The sequence below is a fragment of the Rana temporaria genome, chromosome 5 (assembly GCF_905171775.1).
Source record: "Rana temporaria chromosome 5, aRanTem1.1, whole genome shotgun sequence".
Taxonomy (NCBI): Eukaryota; Metazoa; Chordata; class Amphibia; order Anura; family Ranidae; genus Rana; species Rana temporaria.
The window spans coordinates 344,047,677-344,066,828 of NC_053493.1; the positions used below are offsets into that span (position 1 = coordinate 344,047,677).

Sequence of the window (19,152 nt, forward strand, 5' to 3'; positions counted from 1 at the left end):
AACTATATAAAAGAGGAAAGTGCAAAATATAAAAAGATATCCAAGGAATTGAGTCAGTAAAAAATATTGAAATTACGTTAGCAAGTTAAAATTTATTTAAGATTTTAGTGAATTAATTAAAGTACATATATAGTACTTTAAGGCAAATTGACATTTAGCCCTAAGCACAGTTGCAGCGATTGCTGGATGTCTTTAGTTGCCGATCGCTTTACCACCATTGCCTGGAATTGCTCTTTAATGTTTTTAAAGCAATAAAACTTTAAATGAGAAAGTTATAAGCAAAGCAGTATGCATGCTTTCCATAGTGCGGTGATAATTTTGAAACTACAAATGACTTTCCCATATTGGTATGCTGAATAATGGAACTGCTTTGTTACCAATAAACTGCTCATGGGCCAGATCTGCACATGGCACAGTTGTTTGTTTCATAAATAATGCTGGCTGCCATCCAACTGCTCATTCCACACATGGAATTTAGAACATGGCCACGTGCCAGGTTGTAGTATGCCTTCTGTGTAATGAGCGACGAATTAAGCACCACTGCCCGGAGGAAGTGTGTTGTAGGGTAGCACGGCTAGGAACATTGATGTGAAGAAAAAAAATAAGGTAATTACTGTTCAGCGCCATTGTGTGATACGTCATTACTTTTATATGCTCGCTAATTATAACTAAAACAATTGAGGAGATCTTAGCTAATTAGAGCACTCGAGGGACCAGGAACACATGCCAAGAATCATTTGGGTACTGTTAGAACAAGTCAAGAGAGTTGGCTTTGTTTCATATTGTCATGTAATTGAGACATCTGAAGAGAATAACAGGTTTTGGACAGCAAATGAACACTGCATAATTTGTGCAGAGTTCCTTTGTAGTTGGGATTTTAATCAGATTACTTTTATAACCGTAATTAATTTTATCAACTGTTAACAAATGTTTCTAGGGCATCCTTGACAGACTACATTAGACATTTAAACAATCTCCATGTTATCATATTCTCCTTTTAAGGATGGAGCAGTAAAGCTATTAGTTATTATATTGTATAATTACCCAGTTCTTTGTCCTTTTCTTCTAAATGGAGCAGTTTAAAGTGTATCACTTGTAGCCACATAAAAACAGGGTTGATTTACATATGGACTGTTTTACTAAGAGAGGGTATAGAAACACATAATAAAACATACAGGTATTAATTATGTAATACTGGTTAGGTTTTAACAATCAATTGGCATCCAGTTGTCAGCTTTTGATATTCAGAGATGCTAAAATATATTTAGTTAATTTGGCAGCATTTCCAAAGAGACATTGGGGTTGATATACTAAAGCTTGAGAGTGGAAAATCTGGTGCAGCTGTGCATGTAGCCAATCAGATTCTAACCTCAGCTTGTTCAATTAAGCTTTGACAAAAAAAAAAAAAAAAAAATGGAAGTTGATTGGTTTCTGTGCAGAGCTTCTTCAGATTTTGCACTCTCTAGTTTTAGAAAATCAACCCCGTTGAGTCTTCTTTCTCAGCAATGTAATGCAAACTATAATTTGAATCCTTGTGAGAAGCAAATATTCCATTTAGCCTTTCCTATAGTATTTACAACATGCAAACCATGTATAAAATAAGTGAGGGGCTTTGTCAGGGTTTCAGGTTATCTGACCCTAGTTGGTAGCTACCTCTGGAGGTACCTTTGCAGACCAGCTGTTCTCAAGCTTAGTGAAACCAGCTTTAGGTAAATTCTTCCAAAATGTCCACTTTCCAAATATTAAAAAGTTTATACTTGTACAATAAAAGCATATCAAACAAAAATATGTATTTAAAATGTACTAAAAAGGAGCAATTGGTTGAAATATGTTAAAAAATTATAGTGTCAAGTGTCCATGTGTATCAAAAATGATTCCATTGGTATCTCACCAACTGGATGTGATAACCACCGTTCCCAGTGATCATAAAGTATAACAATCCAAATGAACATTAAATTGGCCTCTTACCAACTCTCGATGATATCTAGATTATAAGAGATCATCTAACGTATAAGGTAAGTAAATACCTCATGCCTGGCCACCTCCTCATGCCTGGCCACTGCTGATTGTGTACTCCAAACCGAAAATGTACTCCACAGCGTCCCAGCACAGCTTGCCTCACTCGGGACAATCACTGTGCTTCACTCAGGTGTGTGTGTGCAGGATCTGGCATACACACCTGAGTGAAGCACAGTGAGCAGTCCAGAGTGGGCGGTGTGCAGACGCTGAGCCGGGAGATGTTGAATCTATCCATCCATCCATCTTGGAGGTCGGGAGACACACAGAGAATTTGATCAGGCATTATCTTACCTCATGCGTTAGATGATCTCATAGGGCCAAATTCCCAAAAACGTAGCCTAACTTAACTTTCAGCAGTTAAGTTACACAGGCGTTAAATTTCTACCTAAGTGCCCGATCTTCAAAGCACTTACCTAGAAATTACACGCCGTGTAACTTAAGTGCCTCCGCCGCAAGGCGGTCCTCCTCTCCGGGGGGCGATTACAATTTAAATGAGGCGTGCTCCCGCGCCGGCCGTACTGCGCATGCGTGTGACGTAATTTTCCCGACGTGCAGCGCGCGAACGTAATTTACGCCGGGCTTTGTGGATTGCGACGGGACAATAAAGTTGCGACGGGTGAAAAAAAAAAATACGCGCCGGAAAAAAAAATTCAAATTTAAAAAAAAAACGCTGCGATCGAAAAAAAGGTCTGGTTTTACAAGGTGTACTAACTTTCCACATTGTAAAACCAGCCCTAATTTTGCGCAAGCAAATCGGAACTTACGCAGAAAACAAAAGCTTTGTGGATCTGCTTAAGTACTCATTTGCATACGCTAGCCGGCATTTCGACTCGAAATGCCCCCAGCGGCGGATGCGGTACTGCATCCTAAGATCTGACAGTGTAAGTGTCTTACAGATGTCAGATCTTCTGCCTAACTTTGGAAAAATCCTTTTGAGGATCGTTTCCAAAGTTAGGCACAGAGATACGCAGGCTGAACAGCAGTTCCGCCTGCGTATCTCTTTTGAGAATTTGGCCCTTTGAATCTAGAGTTAGTAAGAGGCCAATTTAATTTCTATTTGGATTGGTATACTTTATTATCACTGGGAACGGTGGATAGCACATCCAGTTGCTGGAAAAACAATGGAATAATTTTTAATACACATGGACACTTGTTTATTGAGCTCTTTATTTATCACCAGTTGATACACTGTGTTTGTTATAGTTTTTTGATTATTTTTTTTTTTTTCGTTTGAGACAGCGCAACCTTTTTATATTTTAATTTTGTTTGCCATTATCTTCTTGTATCCAAGGAGTGTTAAAAGTGCAGCAGTCTTCACTTATAATTAGTGCAAGATTTTCACACATTTCTGATACATTTGAAATATGTTACTGTAATATAAATGGATGCAAATTATTCTTTATTGCGAACCTATTTTGCCAGCCATACCAATGCGCCATTTCAATAAATAGTTAAACCATAGCATGTTTGTTGATCATTGTCATTTTTTCCATACATTATTAGTTGGAGCCCTGGAACATGCAGATTGTATGCCTAAATTCTATATTCACATATTGCTGTACATTCCCTATAGCAGTGATGGCGAACATTGGCACCTCAGATGTTTTGGAACTACATGTCCCATGATGCTTAGCTACACTGCAGAGTGCACAAATACCATGGAAAATGTAGTTCCAAAACCTCTTAGGTACTGAGGTTCACCATCACTGCCCTATAGTTACCTCTGTAGCACATTTGCTGCATACTTTATCTTTCTTCTTGCACTGGTTCAAATCAAAGATGTTTTTGTGATCATGAATTCTCCTGTTCAGGGAGAGGAGCTGAGAGCTGCGTGTATGTAGATACCTGGAAAAGGAGACACTTGAGGAATGACTTGTGTAACCCAGCTCTGCACAAGAGTATTGAAGTGACAGAGCACGTGTGTGCCCAATAGTCCTGACAGACAGCAGAAAGGCAGCTGCGATCTTGTAGGAGGAAGAATTTGGCCAGCAGTGATTAAAAACGATTGCATTGAGCTGTTTCTGTGCATACTGTGGTGGCTATACAGACATTGTTTTCTCATTGTGTATAAGGGCTGTATGACTTCTAGTTGTATCATAAAAGCAAGCTGCGGAATGGTTGTAATGATTAAAGGGTCAATTCACTAATGGGCATGAATTATTTTAAATGCCTTTGTAATTTTGCCTCATGGCAGTTTTCTCATTAGAATGTTCAGTTCTCAAACATGAATATCGCACAAGTGTAGAATCTGTATTTTCACATTAAATGCTATTGCAAGCCTTAATTTCTCTATCTGTATGTTACCTCCAACTCATATGGCTCATTGTCCTGCTTTTCTAATACACACAATCTCACAATTTTGGTCAGTCAGAAGCTAGTGATATATAAAAGAGAGAGAACTTTTGTCCTTTTCCTCTCCTCCAAAGTTTTTCTACACTATGGTACCTTAAAATGTATGTTACCCCAACATTTTTTTAATGAACATTTAAAAGAGAAGAAACCCTTTTTACATAGTAAACATGTAGTAAGTTAATGCACCTCTGAATAGTACAAATTCCTAACCTTTGTACAATAAGCCACAAAAATATAAGACAGAATATATGGATAAAGATAATCAAAATCCACAATAACTCAATGGTGAACATATAATACAATATGGGTTAGGAAGCCTGGGGGCGTGGATGGCTTAAGTATCGGATACACGACTAGAGATATATAAAGAAACAAGTAGTTGTAACAATAATTAAGGTAATATCCAAAAGGAGAGTAACTTCAGTGAAAAAGAACAAGGATGAACTATTGCCAATTGGTTGGATGAAGATGTTGTGCCACCTCCCCCTTGCTATAGGTAGCTACTATAGAGATTTCCCATTTGTGAAAGAATTTAGAGGACTCAACATCAGGATTAAGTACTGCATTTAGTTTTTAATTAGCAACTCTATAGTGGATTGAGGCTTCCGAAATGGTGGGTTCTTGGGGATCGCACATCTTTTTCAGGATGCATCTATTGGCTGCTAGAAGACAGATATGAACCTAGCTTTGGTTGTAGGCTTTTACCGACTTTGTTACTTTGTTAGTGGTTCTAAATCTGCCTACATTTAACACTCCCCTTCCCCCCAGATTTACAATGCCACTGTCTTCTTTTCCTATTTCCTATTCTTATTCCTCCAGAGTTGTGTCTCACTAATACAATGAAAATGTTCAGGCGATGGGCCTGTGGGAGTCGAGAAGGGTAGGGTCTCTGCCTTTCTTAGCAGTTAGCTGGATATAGGTCATGTTACCTATTATAAAGATTCCAAGGAGACTTCCTTAAATAATTTGGGGGTGAACTCATCAGGTCCAGTTGCTTTCAGCGAAGCTGGCCCCGAAATGGTGGCCATGTTAAGTAGTAATATGGTCATTGAGAATATCAAGTTAAGACTTCGTAACCAAAAGCTTGTTTGAGTTTAGGAAAAAAGTCAATGCCCTGGTGATATGGAGAGATACTTTTGGAATATATACTTATATCCTCAGGGGTAGAAACCATCTGGTTTTGGGCAGTGATATGTTTTTGGATTAAAGTAGGAGAATGGGGTCCTCTGGCAAATCTGGCCAGTATTTTGCCAGACTTTTTTCCAAACTTTTAGAATCGTAGGGAGGTTTTAAATTGTTCATACATTTCCAACAACGTACGAGTTGAGATATTGGCTTTTTACCATACAGAGATGGCTGGTGCTCCATTTTTTGGGGGGGGGGCATCAAACAGTTGCATCACAGAGCAATACATGTCTAACCTCCATCCTGTGTCCAAAGCCAGTTGTATTTCTAGGTGGTTCAGCCTGTTTGAAGGGGATGTGCTGTAAATGAAAGTCATTATACATTGTTTTCAGTTGCAAATAAAGCAAAGACAAATCTATTTTTTTTCTTTCTTATAAATGATTATTCTAAAACACAAGTGAACGTCTATGAAATTCAACCTCCTGTTACCCACAGCCAGCTTCAAGAGTATCCCGCATTCATTCTGTCATGCCAAATTTAGCTTCAAATAAAAGCAGGAACATCGACAGTGTTTGGAGCAGACGTATCTCCAGTTATCTTATGTAGTAAAATAAATACTGTTCAGAAAGCCACAAATATTTTGAGTTCCTTCCATTTCTATTTAATTTGAGTTAATCCCCCACCAACCAGATCCCTGTGAATAGTTCCTCTGTGTCAGTTTTTGTATGCATTTAAAAGTACAGCAATCATATAGTCTCTTGGCTTACTCTTTTCCATGAAATATAATTGCCCAAGCTTTTTAGTGTAGCTCAGGTTTCCCAATTTCTTGGGCATCTTAGTGATTCTCCTACGCACACAATTAGACATGCAACTTGAATTAACCATAATGGTAGTTGCATTGCTGATTTTTATGAAATGCGGGACTAACGCAGAGTATACTAACCCTAGCAAAATAAAAGTACATTAAAACTTAGGGTAAAACTGTCAAGGGAATTTTCAGTTGCACCACTGAAGCACTGAATCTTGTTTTTTTATCAGTCATTCAAAACTGTTAAACTTTATAGGCCAATGACAGTAAAGGTACATTTGCTGAGGCTCAGGATATACACAGGAGCTTGCCATTTAAAGAAATAAAAAATGTAAAGTTGGGTTAAATCCTGCCCCTGTTATTCAGCTGTCAAAGACCAGGGCCTCTACTGCCGATCAAGGCTCTAGTATTTAACATTTAAATTGCATTGATTGGACCCAAAAATAACCATTTATATACACCCCATTATTTAGCATTATTTAAATTGTTTGGAACTAGAACTTTAGCTTTAGCATTGGGGATCAATTGAAGTCTGGGAGACACTGCTGCCACTTGGCTAAACCTGCAAACTTCTTAATTGGAAGAGTGTTTGTTGTCAGAAAGTCAGATTTCAGGTGACCTTTGATTGTTTTAACCGCCTTACCATTTCCAGAATCTTGTCATGAATCTTACCTTGGACATAAGTCCAGGCCACATGGGTGCCACATAGACAAGGTGCCTGCACTTCAGCACCATGGTTGCCCTAGGCACTTTTTAGGTGTTCCTACTTGGGGACCTGGGATACAGGTATTAGATTTTTTTGTTTTTCAATTGTCCTATGCAACTTTTGCTATCTCTCTCTCTCTCTCTCTCAAAATCCCTGAATATTACTTATTAAGCTGAACATAATTGTTGGTGTTTTAACTGCTGCACATCAGTACCTGTTATTTTAAAAGCCATTATAATATTAACAGATACTATAAAAAAAATGCAAACAACAATTAGGTTTTAAGATTCAGGTGGTCAAAATTAAAATCCAGGGACAAGTTTAGTAAATATACTAAAATCACTTTGAAGTCAGGAGCATTTGTCATGAATGCATGCATTTATCACTCTGGTTCATCGTTTAACACCGATTTGTCTTTTAGGCCTGGTTCACACTGGTACGATTTGAGATGTCAAATCACATCTCGAATAGGCGGCATTTGCCGGCAATTGTTGGCAATGGCATCGTCCTAATCGGTGCAATGGCGCATCTGCGGCGCTGCACCGATTTCAGGCTTCAGGGTTTACCCTGGGCAACCTAAAGCCCAGGGTGAACCTGGGCTTTAGGTTGGCCTAGATATAAATGGGTTTGTTTCAGTTTGCATGAAAATGATACATGCCTACATTACAGAGCACATTTCATAGGTGCATGCTATAGACTAAGCTGCAACACAGTTCCTAACAATGAAGAGTTGTTCAAACATTTCTGAGGTTATCTATAGAGTATTATGAATCCTAGTTCATACAATAAACAATTGCTCAGAAAAGGAATCTTGATTATTTGCATTAATCAGATAGAGTAAAAAAAAAAATTATATATATTATATATATATTTATAGCTTACTTTGTGGCTGTTTTTCCTCATTGATATACATTTTTTTTTGGATGATATGATAAAATGATGAACAATGGCTTTATTTCCTTTGTAGTTTCTCAGAACTGTATTTGAGGGGTGTAAAGCTTGCATTCACTATGTCTTGTCATGATTATGTTAAAGTATTCATTTTTTTGGCAGAAGCTTTTAAGGGGGTTTTTCAAGTGTACAGGAGCATTTATGAAAAGTGTCTCTCAACCAAGGTAGTGTCACTTGCATCATTAAGCAGCCTGCCCATCTAAGGCCATAGTCTGGCTGACAGCTAAGAGCATATGCCATAAAAGTTTGAATACTACCTTATAACTTCACTTCATGCGTGTCCGACATATGGGCTCCACTGGCACAAGGGGAGGGGGAAGCATATGTCCATAACAGATGTACATGTATTGTTTAGACACTGCAGAGTATACTTGAAGTTATTATTTGGTAGGTATGTGTAATGTTATGAATATTTGAGATTTCACTTTCTAAAGAACATGCCTCCAGACATTTGTAAGAGCATTTGTATAATTCAAGAAATAAGGAGAGCAACCCCTCTTATCAAAGCTGTGTTAGATTATTATGCTGCTTATCCTACAATTTGGCTGTAGGTTCTTTTAAATACTTTATTTCTTGATTGTTCACAGTTATAGTGAATCACTTACATTAATAGACATGGAACCGGATAGATGACATATAAAGAAAAACAATAATGCAAAACAAACTTCTATGACAAAGTCCACTGCATTAAGTGTCATCAAGTACTTGTTGGCTGAGCCCGTACACTTATTAGAATCCTACATTAAAGACTGTATTAAATGTGAATATTGACTATCTTATCAGTGCAGAGGCCTAAACTTAACTATTATAAACTTTTAAAACAGAACATGGGGGGGCGACAGTGTGAAGAAGGGTTTCTTGGTTACGATCTGGTGAGTGTAAGCCTGGGATTGGGCAACATGCCTGTCTATAAAAGATTAATCAAATTTGAATAGTAGGCCCAGTGCTGAAGGCCAGAGAAGGGGATAGAAGATAGTATAAAGGAAAAATACGATATTGCATGCCATTGAAGTCAATGCGGAACAAATTATTTTCATTTCCATTGACTTCAATAGGGAAACTCACTTTGGCCTCGTACACACGACCGAGTTTCTCGGCAAAAACCTGGGAGATATTGGGAGATATTTTTTTGCTGAGGAAACCAGTCGTGTATACATTTTCGACGAGCCAAAAAGAGAGCAAGTTCTCTATTTCCTCGATGGGAATGGAGAAACTTGCCTTTGTCGAGTTCCTCGACAGCCTAACAAGGAACTAAAATGTGTTTCGCCCGTCGAGTTCCTCGGTCGTTTGTACGAGGCTTCTGATATGAGAGTACTTTGGATTATAAGCATTCTCCTGGAACGGATTATGATCGTAATCCAAGGTTCCACTGTGTGTGTGTGTGTGTGTGTGTGTGTGTGTGTGTGTGTGTGTATATATATATATATATATATATATATATATATATATATATATATATATATATATATATATATATATATATATATATAAATGAAGGTAAATTGCCACCAATGTTTCAGCTTTTTACAGTTTCAAGATGACATTTATGGTTGAGAAGAACTGCACTATAATAATGCCCTAGAAATTCCACTATGTTTATTTGGTGCTACTGTAATTCTTTGATATAAGTAGTTAGGTGTTATAATGGCCGTGTGTGTGCGTGCACATGTACATTTTCAAGTGTGTCAGATGCCTGGTTCCCTTTGCCTCCCTCTTATGCCATTGCTGTATTCTGAAGTAATATTAGAGAATGGCGGATGAAACTACTGAGAAAGGTATTTCTACAAAACAGGGAATTCTTGATGGCTTGGGTAGCTAGACAGGTAAGGCTTAATGTTTTTTCTTTGCACAGAAGATTTCTTTAGTGTTTTTTTTTCCCCAATGGTTGTTGTAGTTGGTACCTGTGCCATTACCTTTCCCTATGCCCAGAGGCCTGTAGATTGCGTTCTTTCCCCTTCACCCTAGTATTTGTGTAGACCTGTTTAGGACTCAGAAGCAAGTCAAACATAGCATACATTGATTTTTAGTTTTCTGCTGCAATTGAGATATGTGTTACATGTTTGCATTTCCAGATTTTTGCAAAGCTTCACTAAATACAGTTGAACACTGCTCTAAAAGATGCTTGAAAATTCAAACACTGTATTACACAGTAGTGGACACTTCTAGCCCATTTTTGTACCTACAAGCGAAAAACAGCCATGCTGTCAAAGGAGCCCAATTTAATGTGATATGTATTTGTGTAAGGGCATGTGTATATGCATTTGAAAACACTGCTCTATGGATTACTTTGTAATCACGTATATTTTGTACTTGACTTCATGACTTGCAGTGAACCTAATTGGTACATTTTAAACAAACTTTCAGACCAGGAAATCCACATTTCCAAGATTCATTACATCAGTGTTAGTTCTGCAGGGAATTCCCCTGTCACCTTACCCCAGCACCATTAAGTTGCAATCTAAAGGATAGACCTTATGAAAAGGAACAATCAGATGATTGTGTTAATTTGTGAACTTGATTAAGACGCAAGAAATTAGAAACATCCAGAGAAAGGCAAAAATCTGGGCAGGAGTCCCAGCATAACTGCTGCAATGCTCAGGGGCAGTGATGCCGTGATTGTTACAGTGTTTCCATTCATAACAATCTGTATCATTGCATGGTGATGACAATCTAATTTATATGTTCATTAAGTATTATGAATGTGTCTCATTTAAGTCATAAAAATGCACTTAATGCAAGAGTGACAGTTTTTAAGTCCCTGGCCTTTTGGCAGCCAGAAATAATATGTCGGGAACAGTATTATGCTGTTAGCAATACAGTAACAGGCCCTTGTAAAGATGTTGTGCATTGGTAGCAAACATTCTTGCCATATTGAAGCGGAATTTCAGTCTGCATCAATTCCTAATTTTTTTTATTGATCCAAGCACAGAGACTGGGGGCATTGATCGGGACCCAGAACTCTTGATTCCAGGTCAGTTGCTTGCTGTGATAGCCTGTGATTGGCTATCACAGTGATCAGTCACTGTAAAGCCTGCCCTTGTATTCCTCTCTCTGTGAATGGAGAGGAAAGATGCATTGTATCTTTGGGGTTTATTTACTAAAGGTAAATCCACTTTGCACTACAAGTGCACTTGGAAGTGCAGTTACTGTAGATCCGAGGGGGACATGCAAGGAAAACAAAAACAGCATTTTTGCTGTACATGATTGGATGATAAAATCAGCAGGTCTTTCCCTCAGATTTACAGTAACTGCACCTCCAAGTGCACTTGAAGTGCAGAGTGGATTTTCCATTAGTAAATCAACCCCTTTTGTCTCTACTTGCAGAGAGAAAAAAAAGCAAACCAGATAAATAAATATTACAAACAAAATATAAAAAAAAATACCCTGATCAAGGTTTGATCTAGGTCAGTGCCAAGATTAGTGTTTGGGTCAAAGGTCAAGGTCAGTATATTTTTGTGCAAATGAGGTGAAACTAATGTCAATGTAAAAAAAAAATTGAGAGAAATAATTCCACAGTAGCACACTAAATTAATCTATAAAACTCCTAAATATTAACATTGTGAAATGATCAACATAAAACACCCATACATAATGAAAAGTGTCCATATGGCATATCCAAAAAATATATATGCTCCAACATATGCAAATCAATATGGTAATACAGTCCAACTTAAAGTGATAAAAATATAGTGAAACTAAATTTTGTTGATCCACCAAATACCTTCACCAAAGTGATGTGTGCCATCACTGTGCCCTATGAGGAAGTCTGACATGACGAAACGCGTTGGGAAGTGGCTACATGGCAACACTGAGACGGTGACTCCACATGTACGAAGGAAGCTATGAGGAGATCGCCACACTGAGTCACCTGGCATATTTTGAATTTTAATAAGGCGATTTTGAACCTTTAAGTTACTTAAGGTTTTTTTTTACACTATTAGAGGCTCTGTCTCAATTTCTATACCTACATGTGGAGAGTGTCTTTTTTAATCTGGATGGAGATTGCGTGTAACAGCGACTCTTCAATAACATCTAATAAGACAATATTTGCCAGACACGAGAGTAAATGGCAACAGCATCTGGTGAGCTTTATTCTTAAGGGAGTGGAATTGGCACACATTACTTTGAAGGATTTTGGTGGATCAATGAGATTTTGTTTCACTATTTCTTCATCACTTTAAGTTGGACTGTATTACCATATTGTTTTGCATAGGTTGGAGCATATATATTTTTGGATATGCCATATGGACACTTTTTTCATTATGTATGGGTGTTTTATGTTGATTATTTCGCAATGTTAATATTTAGGAGTTTTATGGATCAATTTAGTGCGCTACTGTGCAATTATTTGTCTCTCTCTCTCTTTTTTACATTGACATTTGTTTCACCTCATTTGCATATTAATTGAATATTAAGTAGCAGCACAGATAGGTGTTTTTCATTAGCGCAGTGCGCACACATATATTTATAGTATATTTTTGTCAGTTACTGTAAGTGTGTTTTTGGGCTGTACTACGGTTACAAATAATAATAATAACATACATATATGTGCCATTGCTGTGATTGTCAGGAGCAGGGAAATTTATTTTGGGTTGGAGGTTAGAGTAGTAAAAATAGATATAAAGCTAAAAAATATTTTTTTTATTTTTAACTATTTTGGCCCAGTTTTTCTTTGATAACCATAACCATTTGCTACCAAATGAAAGCCCAATTTGTCCTGAAAAAAACCAAGGTATAATCCACCTGGATGTACAAAGTAGTTGTGATGATATATATGGTTTTACTAGCACTGCAAAATTGTGCTTGGGCATTAAGATTTGTTTTACCCTTTGGCGTGAAGGGGTTAAATTATGCGAAAAAAAGGAATATATGCCTTTCATCCTACTATGAATTGGCCTATGGGAGGAGTCAGGTGGAGCCAGCACATTTCTTTAGTAATAACCACAGCAACAGTGATTGTCATGCCTATAATAACTAATACACACAGCTTAGCTGTACACAGTACAGGACAGCAAACCAGAAGCTGTGTTACATATGTTTGCAGTCCAGCTCACACTGCACAGCATAAGTCCCTATTCTGTGAAATATAATAACTGCTGCACAAGGATTTCAAATCCATGATTCCATGTGCACATGGAGGGGTGATGAAACAGGCTCTATGAAAGGAATTGGCACCTCCAGAGGCACAAGGGGGAAAGTGAGGACGTGTGCTCCTGCTGCAATGCTCTTCACAGTAAGTAAAGGTAGGGGAGAAAATTATGAAACCGCACAGTTTCCTCTAAGCACCAAGGGCAGAAGCAGATGGATCAGAACAACCCCCCACCCCCCCCCCCACCCCGAAACTGGAAGCAGGGGGGGGGGAGGAGGAGGAACAAGAGCCAATGAACTGTCAATTCCGTTCGTCTGTATTGAACTCCGACGGAGAAAAAAACACGCTTGCTCAGAATCTAGTCGACGCATGCTCGGAAGCATTGAACTTCATTTTTCTTGGCTCAACGTAGTGGTGTTGTACGTCACTGCGTTTTGGATGGTCGGAATTTGGTGTGACAGTGTGTATGCAAGACAGCTTGAACGGAATTCCATCAGAAAAATCCATCTGAGTTTATTGCGGTGGAAATTTTGATTGTGTTTGTGATACGGGGCATTAGACGGCTGTCACTTTTATTCCTCTTCAAAAAGGTCACCAGACCAAATAGAACAAAAATATGACAGGGAGTTTAATGTTTCCACAACAAAATTCAACACATACGCTAATGCCCCGTACACACAATCGGAATTTCCAATGGAAAAAAAAAATTCCGCTCGTGTGTAGCCCCATCTGAGTTTTTTCATCAGAAATTTAGATGAATTCCATCGGAGTTTAGATATAGAATTCCGATGTGATTTGGCTGGGCTAAAGCCTGATCGTGTGTACGCGGCATATATGTGCATTTAGCTTGCACTATATGTATGTGTAATTAAAAAGATATATAGTTATGTAGCTACTCTATAGCCTCAGGGGATCAGTGTTTTTTTGCACATTTAATTTATTAAGTGACAGTACCATTAACGTTTAGTGTGTGTGTGGTGCTGTAACTGAAAAAAAAAAGAACCCATGTTAACTTTAAAAATAAAATGAAAAAGTATTTTCTATTGCATAGAAGCTCCATTTAATTTGTAAAAGTATCTCTTTTCTCTGTTCTTTCTTTGCTAGATTGCTAACAAAAAGGAAACCATTCAGAGTCTGGAAGCTGAAGTATCGATTCTTCAGCGTCAGAATAAGGAAAAGTGCGACCAGGTAGAAACCTTTGAACACCTGATTGACCAGTTAACTGCAGAGTTGAATTCCTCCAAGGACGATGTTAAATTGAACAAAGAGCAGTACCAGCAGTACGGACAGCTGGCTGGAATGATGAAAGAAAAGGTTGATCATTTACAAAAGCAGGTAGTGTATTGTGTATCAAATGCACACAATGATATTGTAACATATGGCAAATGTGTGTCATTTTACATATCCCTGTCTGTTGTGCCTGCATTCAAGGGTGCTATGTGTGTTCATATTACACCACAGAGACAACTGCTTTGGTTGAACATTTTGCACCACTGAAAGCCCCCTCAAGATAACATTCACTGTGTTTGGGAGCACCTAGCTGTCAGCAATATGTCACTATGTATTCATGCTGTGCTTGTCATTTGAAGCAGTTGTCTTTTCAATGACACTTTCTCTCAGAGGTGGATTTATAAAAGACACTACTATTCTGACCTGCATTTCTACTACAGAGGGCAGACATGAACACTTGCATAAAGTGTTGTATGACACTTCATGACATGCGGTTTCCCCTGCTTTCCTCCTTTGTTGCAGCCAAGCAGGTACCATCTTCTGCATTGCTGAAAAAGTATGCAGCATTTTATAGATTTGTTTGCCCATGTTGGAGGGGGGGGGGGTGTGCTTCCTGTTTTTTCTGGTGAGCAACTGTAAGACTGGGTTCAAACCATTGCCCCAATGCTGCTTACAGCAGGGGTCCGATGTGTCCTGGTTCACCGTTTCAGGTTCAATTTCAGTCTGAATTTTTGGCTGAATTCGCATAGGTGTGAATCCAGCCTTAGACTTTCCTGTCCTGTAACTTGGGGGCCACATATAGTAAAAGCTATTCCTGCCTCATTCCAGTAGTAGTGCTAGCTAAGTCATCTCCCCTGCTGTCTTCAGGAGCTGCTAATTGTAGGAAGTGGGTGCTAAAGAAAATGCCTATGAATTCCAGTTTCTTTGTCTTTAATTTTTTTTAAAACATATAATATGCATTTCAGCATACTTGTCAATGCATGATGGTGCTTGTGCTTGTACGACGTTAGTTCCTTACAAGTTGCATAGAAAGTTACATAGAAACAGAAAAGTAACTTTAGAAAAAAGACAGAGTAGTCCATTGAGTCTGCCCATTTTTTTGTTTGTTTTTTTATTTATTTATTTCAATAACTTTTTTTGTCTGAGTATAGATTTATGGTTGTCCCAAGCATGTTTTAAGACATTTACTGTTGACTGGCTCAAAACAAGTGGAAGAGAGTGCATGGCCATCCTAGTGTAATTCAGTTTATTGATGAAACAATATAAATATGCCACCAAGAATTGCACTCACATGATTCCAGATAAAACAAGCATGTCTCAACCCTTAGCACCTCTTCTGATTGACTGCTGTAAGATCCAGGGCTGTGTGAGCTCTCAATGGAGCCTCCTGTAAGCTATGGCCGGGAATGCCTGTCATTGGCATGCCGATGCTATTGCACATGCGCCCAGACCAGCTGGCGCCACACTCTGTTGCCTGGACTCAGAGAAGCAGAGGAGGGGCAGAGAGGCGCTAGGAGTGTCACGGTTGTCAGATGCGTTTCGGAGGCTTGGCCTCCTTTTTCAAGTCACGTTCACCTATTATGTAAGTGAGCTGTTGACTGGCTCACTTCCTCTGCTAAAAGTTTATTTCAAATACCCTTTCAGTCAGTTTTGAACTTTCCTCCAGTTAGTTTGAAGTCATTGGGAACTGGGTGCTACCAATTGCAAGCTTCTTGCTATGGGGGGCACTTGACAGGAGGGAGAGACCAAGAGCGCTGACTGGGGACACGAGAAGAGGAGGTTCGGGCTGCTCTTTGCAAAACCACTGTACAGAGCAGGTAAGAATGATACATTTATTTAATTTTTTTTAAAGATTTATCACTTTAAATATAAAAAATGCATTAAATAGTGTTTTTTGTTTCTGGTGCTCAGATACAGTTAAGTCCTGCTTCAAACCACAAAAACTCATAATAAAAACCTGTTTGGGCTCAACCGACTAAAATAACATAAAAGAGAATAAGAAAAAGAAGAAAGAAAATACACAACCCACTGTAAAAGTAGAAACAAAATCTAAATTTATTTTATCAAAAACATGGAATAGCCAATAATAAAAACTGAATCATTCACAATGTGTCAATCATACTGTGATAAAAACTCAATGTCCACCATTCTTGCCCTTATGCAGTGACAGTAATATATATATATATATATATATATATATATATATATATATATATATATATATATATATATATATATATATATATATATATATATATATATATATATATATATATATATATATATATATATATATATAGTGAGGAATGTGAAACTGTAAAAATACAATATCTTCAATCCTGAGCAGCAATAGTAAATTGAAACATGGAAATTGCATGCATGTGAATAGGATGTGGAGCTAAGTTGGCTCCCAACGGGAAATTGATCCTAGGGAGATCAGTCCTGGATCCTGGGAAACAGGCACGCTGGCATATTGTAGTAGGTGTTGTTAATTCCTTGATGTATCCAAAAGGGGGAAAATTGCTGAGATATGAAAGAGGAAGGGATGGCATCCTGGGTCAACAGTGGTCTAGAGGAGGTATATGGAATTGAAAGGTACAATCACAGTATATATGTGACATGAAATACCATAGATTTGAATGCAAAACAATGTCCTGTAATCTCCCTCACTGTTGCAAACCATAATTTGATATCCAGAGTATGCAAGTTGACAATCCTGGTCCATGAGAGACCATACATGGATCAAAGCATATAGTCATACGTAGAAAGAGAGTAAATGGATACTTTTCGGGTGGTGATGGAAAGACAAATCTTCAGTGCCAGTGCCGTTGCTGATTTCTAATGAATCCCATCAAGCATGAGCAAGTGTTCATATCCTCCAGTCACAGGGGCAAGTTGGACAAGGAAAAAGAGAGCTTACCGTATTTTCCGGTGTATAAGATGACCTTTTACACCAAAAAAGCGGGGGTCGTCTTATATGCCAGCCGCCCACTGGATGTTCAGCTCGCTGAGTGTGCGGTAATACTGTATACATACAGTATACACCGCTGAGCCAGTCCCGGTGAGCAATGTATTCTATTAATGAATACATAGCCTGCTCGGATTGGAGTAACAACCTCTACCAATCCGAGCAGGCTAAATACAGTAACCTGCTCGGATTGGCTGTGAGAGTCAGAGGCATGGGCTGATGATGTTACAGCCTTTGTCAATCCAAGCAGGCTTTGTATTCAATAATAGAATGCATAGCTTGCCGCGATTGGCTCAGCGCGTTATACTGTAAGACAGTATGTTACCAAAGCTTCTGAACATATGGTATTACTGCACATCCAGCACACTGGCAGACTAGTCGGAAGGGGGTCGTCTTATACGGTGAGTATAGCACAAAACCAACATTTTAAATTGAAAGTTAGGGGGTCGTCTTATATGCCCAGCTACCTTATACGCCGGCAAATACGGTAAGCAGTTTTGTTGGTTACCGCCGGTGACGTCAGAGGAAGTGTGGTCCCATCTGATAAATTGACGAGTACACCTCTCTCTTAAAAAAAATAAACTGTCAAAATCCAGTCCCAACACTTCTCCTCCTTCCAGACAACGCTTGGAGCTTCCGGACACCAGAATCTCCTAAATTGAAAGGCATCACACTTTTGTATAACCTCCTACACAACAAAACCACATTTATTAAGACTTTCAGCACACAAAAGATGGGAAACGGACCTACAGTCCTCCTTTTCTGAATACCAGTGGCATAAAGCCATGGCCTACAAATTTAAAGCATCTCAATGTGTTAATAGGAACTGTCCCCAAAAAAATCCTCATAGATGGTATCTCATTCTGTACAAATTCGCAAATCTGAACAAGATCCATTGTTGGCACCTAGGTACGCTCACACATATACTATGGGAGTGCCCCCATATTTATCCCTTCTGGAAGATGGTATTTACCTTTCTCTTATTAATTACAGGAATTCTAACCAACCCTATCCCCTCCCTAGCTCTACTCAGCCTGGGGATAGAAACCTTTCCACACCACCTCAGAACTCTGGTCATGCACATACTGTTTGCTGCTAGACTACTCATCATGCGCAAATGGAGAAGCTCTTTAGTCCCACACATCTCAGATGTTAAACACCAACTTAAACTAGATAAAGAATTTGAGTACTGCTCTCACTTGCAAAATAATTTTCAGGTCAAATTTACAAATAACTGTAAACCCTGGCTTTAGATACCAAATGTAGATGTGTAAAATACATGGACATTATAATTACTGTATTTATTGGCGTATAACACTCACTTTTTTACCCCGAAAATAGAGGGTAAACCATGCCTGCGTGTTATACGCAGGGGGCTGTGGAAAGTTTTTTTCCTGAAACTTTCCTCTTAAAGTTAGGGTGCGCGTTATACGCCTGTGCGTGTTATACGCCAATAAATACGGTACTAAGCATATTCAACACCTTTTCTCTCGTATTGCAACCAATATGATACTGATTCTTTTATTTTATTTGCGAATTCCGGTGGATATAATTCTGTTGTTTACTTCAGTTATTTTGCTTCTGTAAACACTATACAGTGTATGTACAATCACTGTTTATATTACAAACGCTTGTTAAACATCTACAGTTATTGTAAAACCAATAAAAATACTACATTTATAAAAATAAAAAATAAACTGTCATTCACTTTGAACTTTTTGCAGAATTTAATATGAATATTATATTCTTTTGTTATATGTTCCAAATGTATTTTTTATCATGCATCTCTGTAATGGTTAAGAATAATGGTTAAATACTCAACTTTACCTAGTAAAGAGCCATGTAGAAAAACATGCTGTAGTTTAAATGAACCTGTCAATCAGTTTTTCACAGAGCAAAGTTTG

The 19,152-nt window shown here is 38.3% G+C and overlaps 1 protein-coding gene across 1 annotated transcript in view; it reads left to right on the top strand.

The window, feature by feature from the left end:
* LOC120941176 (polyamine-modulated factor 1-binding protein 1-like) overlaps positions 1-19,152 on the top strand; it is a 512,202-nt gene that overhangs the window by 123,838 nt on the left and 369,212 nt on the right. The window contains exon 9 of the mRNA XM_040354465.1: positions 14,155-14,385. Coding sequence (XP_040210399.1) covers positions 14,155-14,385 — 231 coding nt within the window. The remainder of the gene's footprint in view (positions 1-14,154; positions 14,386-19,152) is intronic.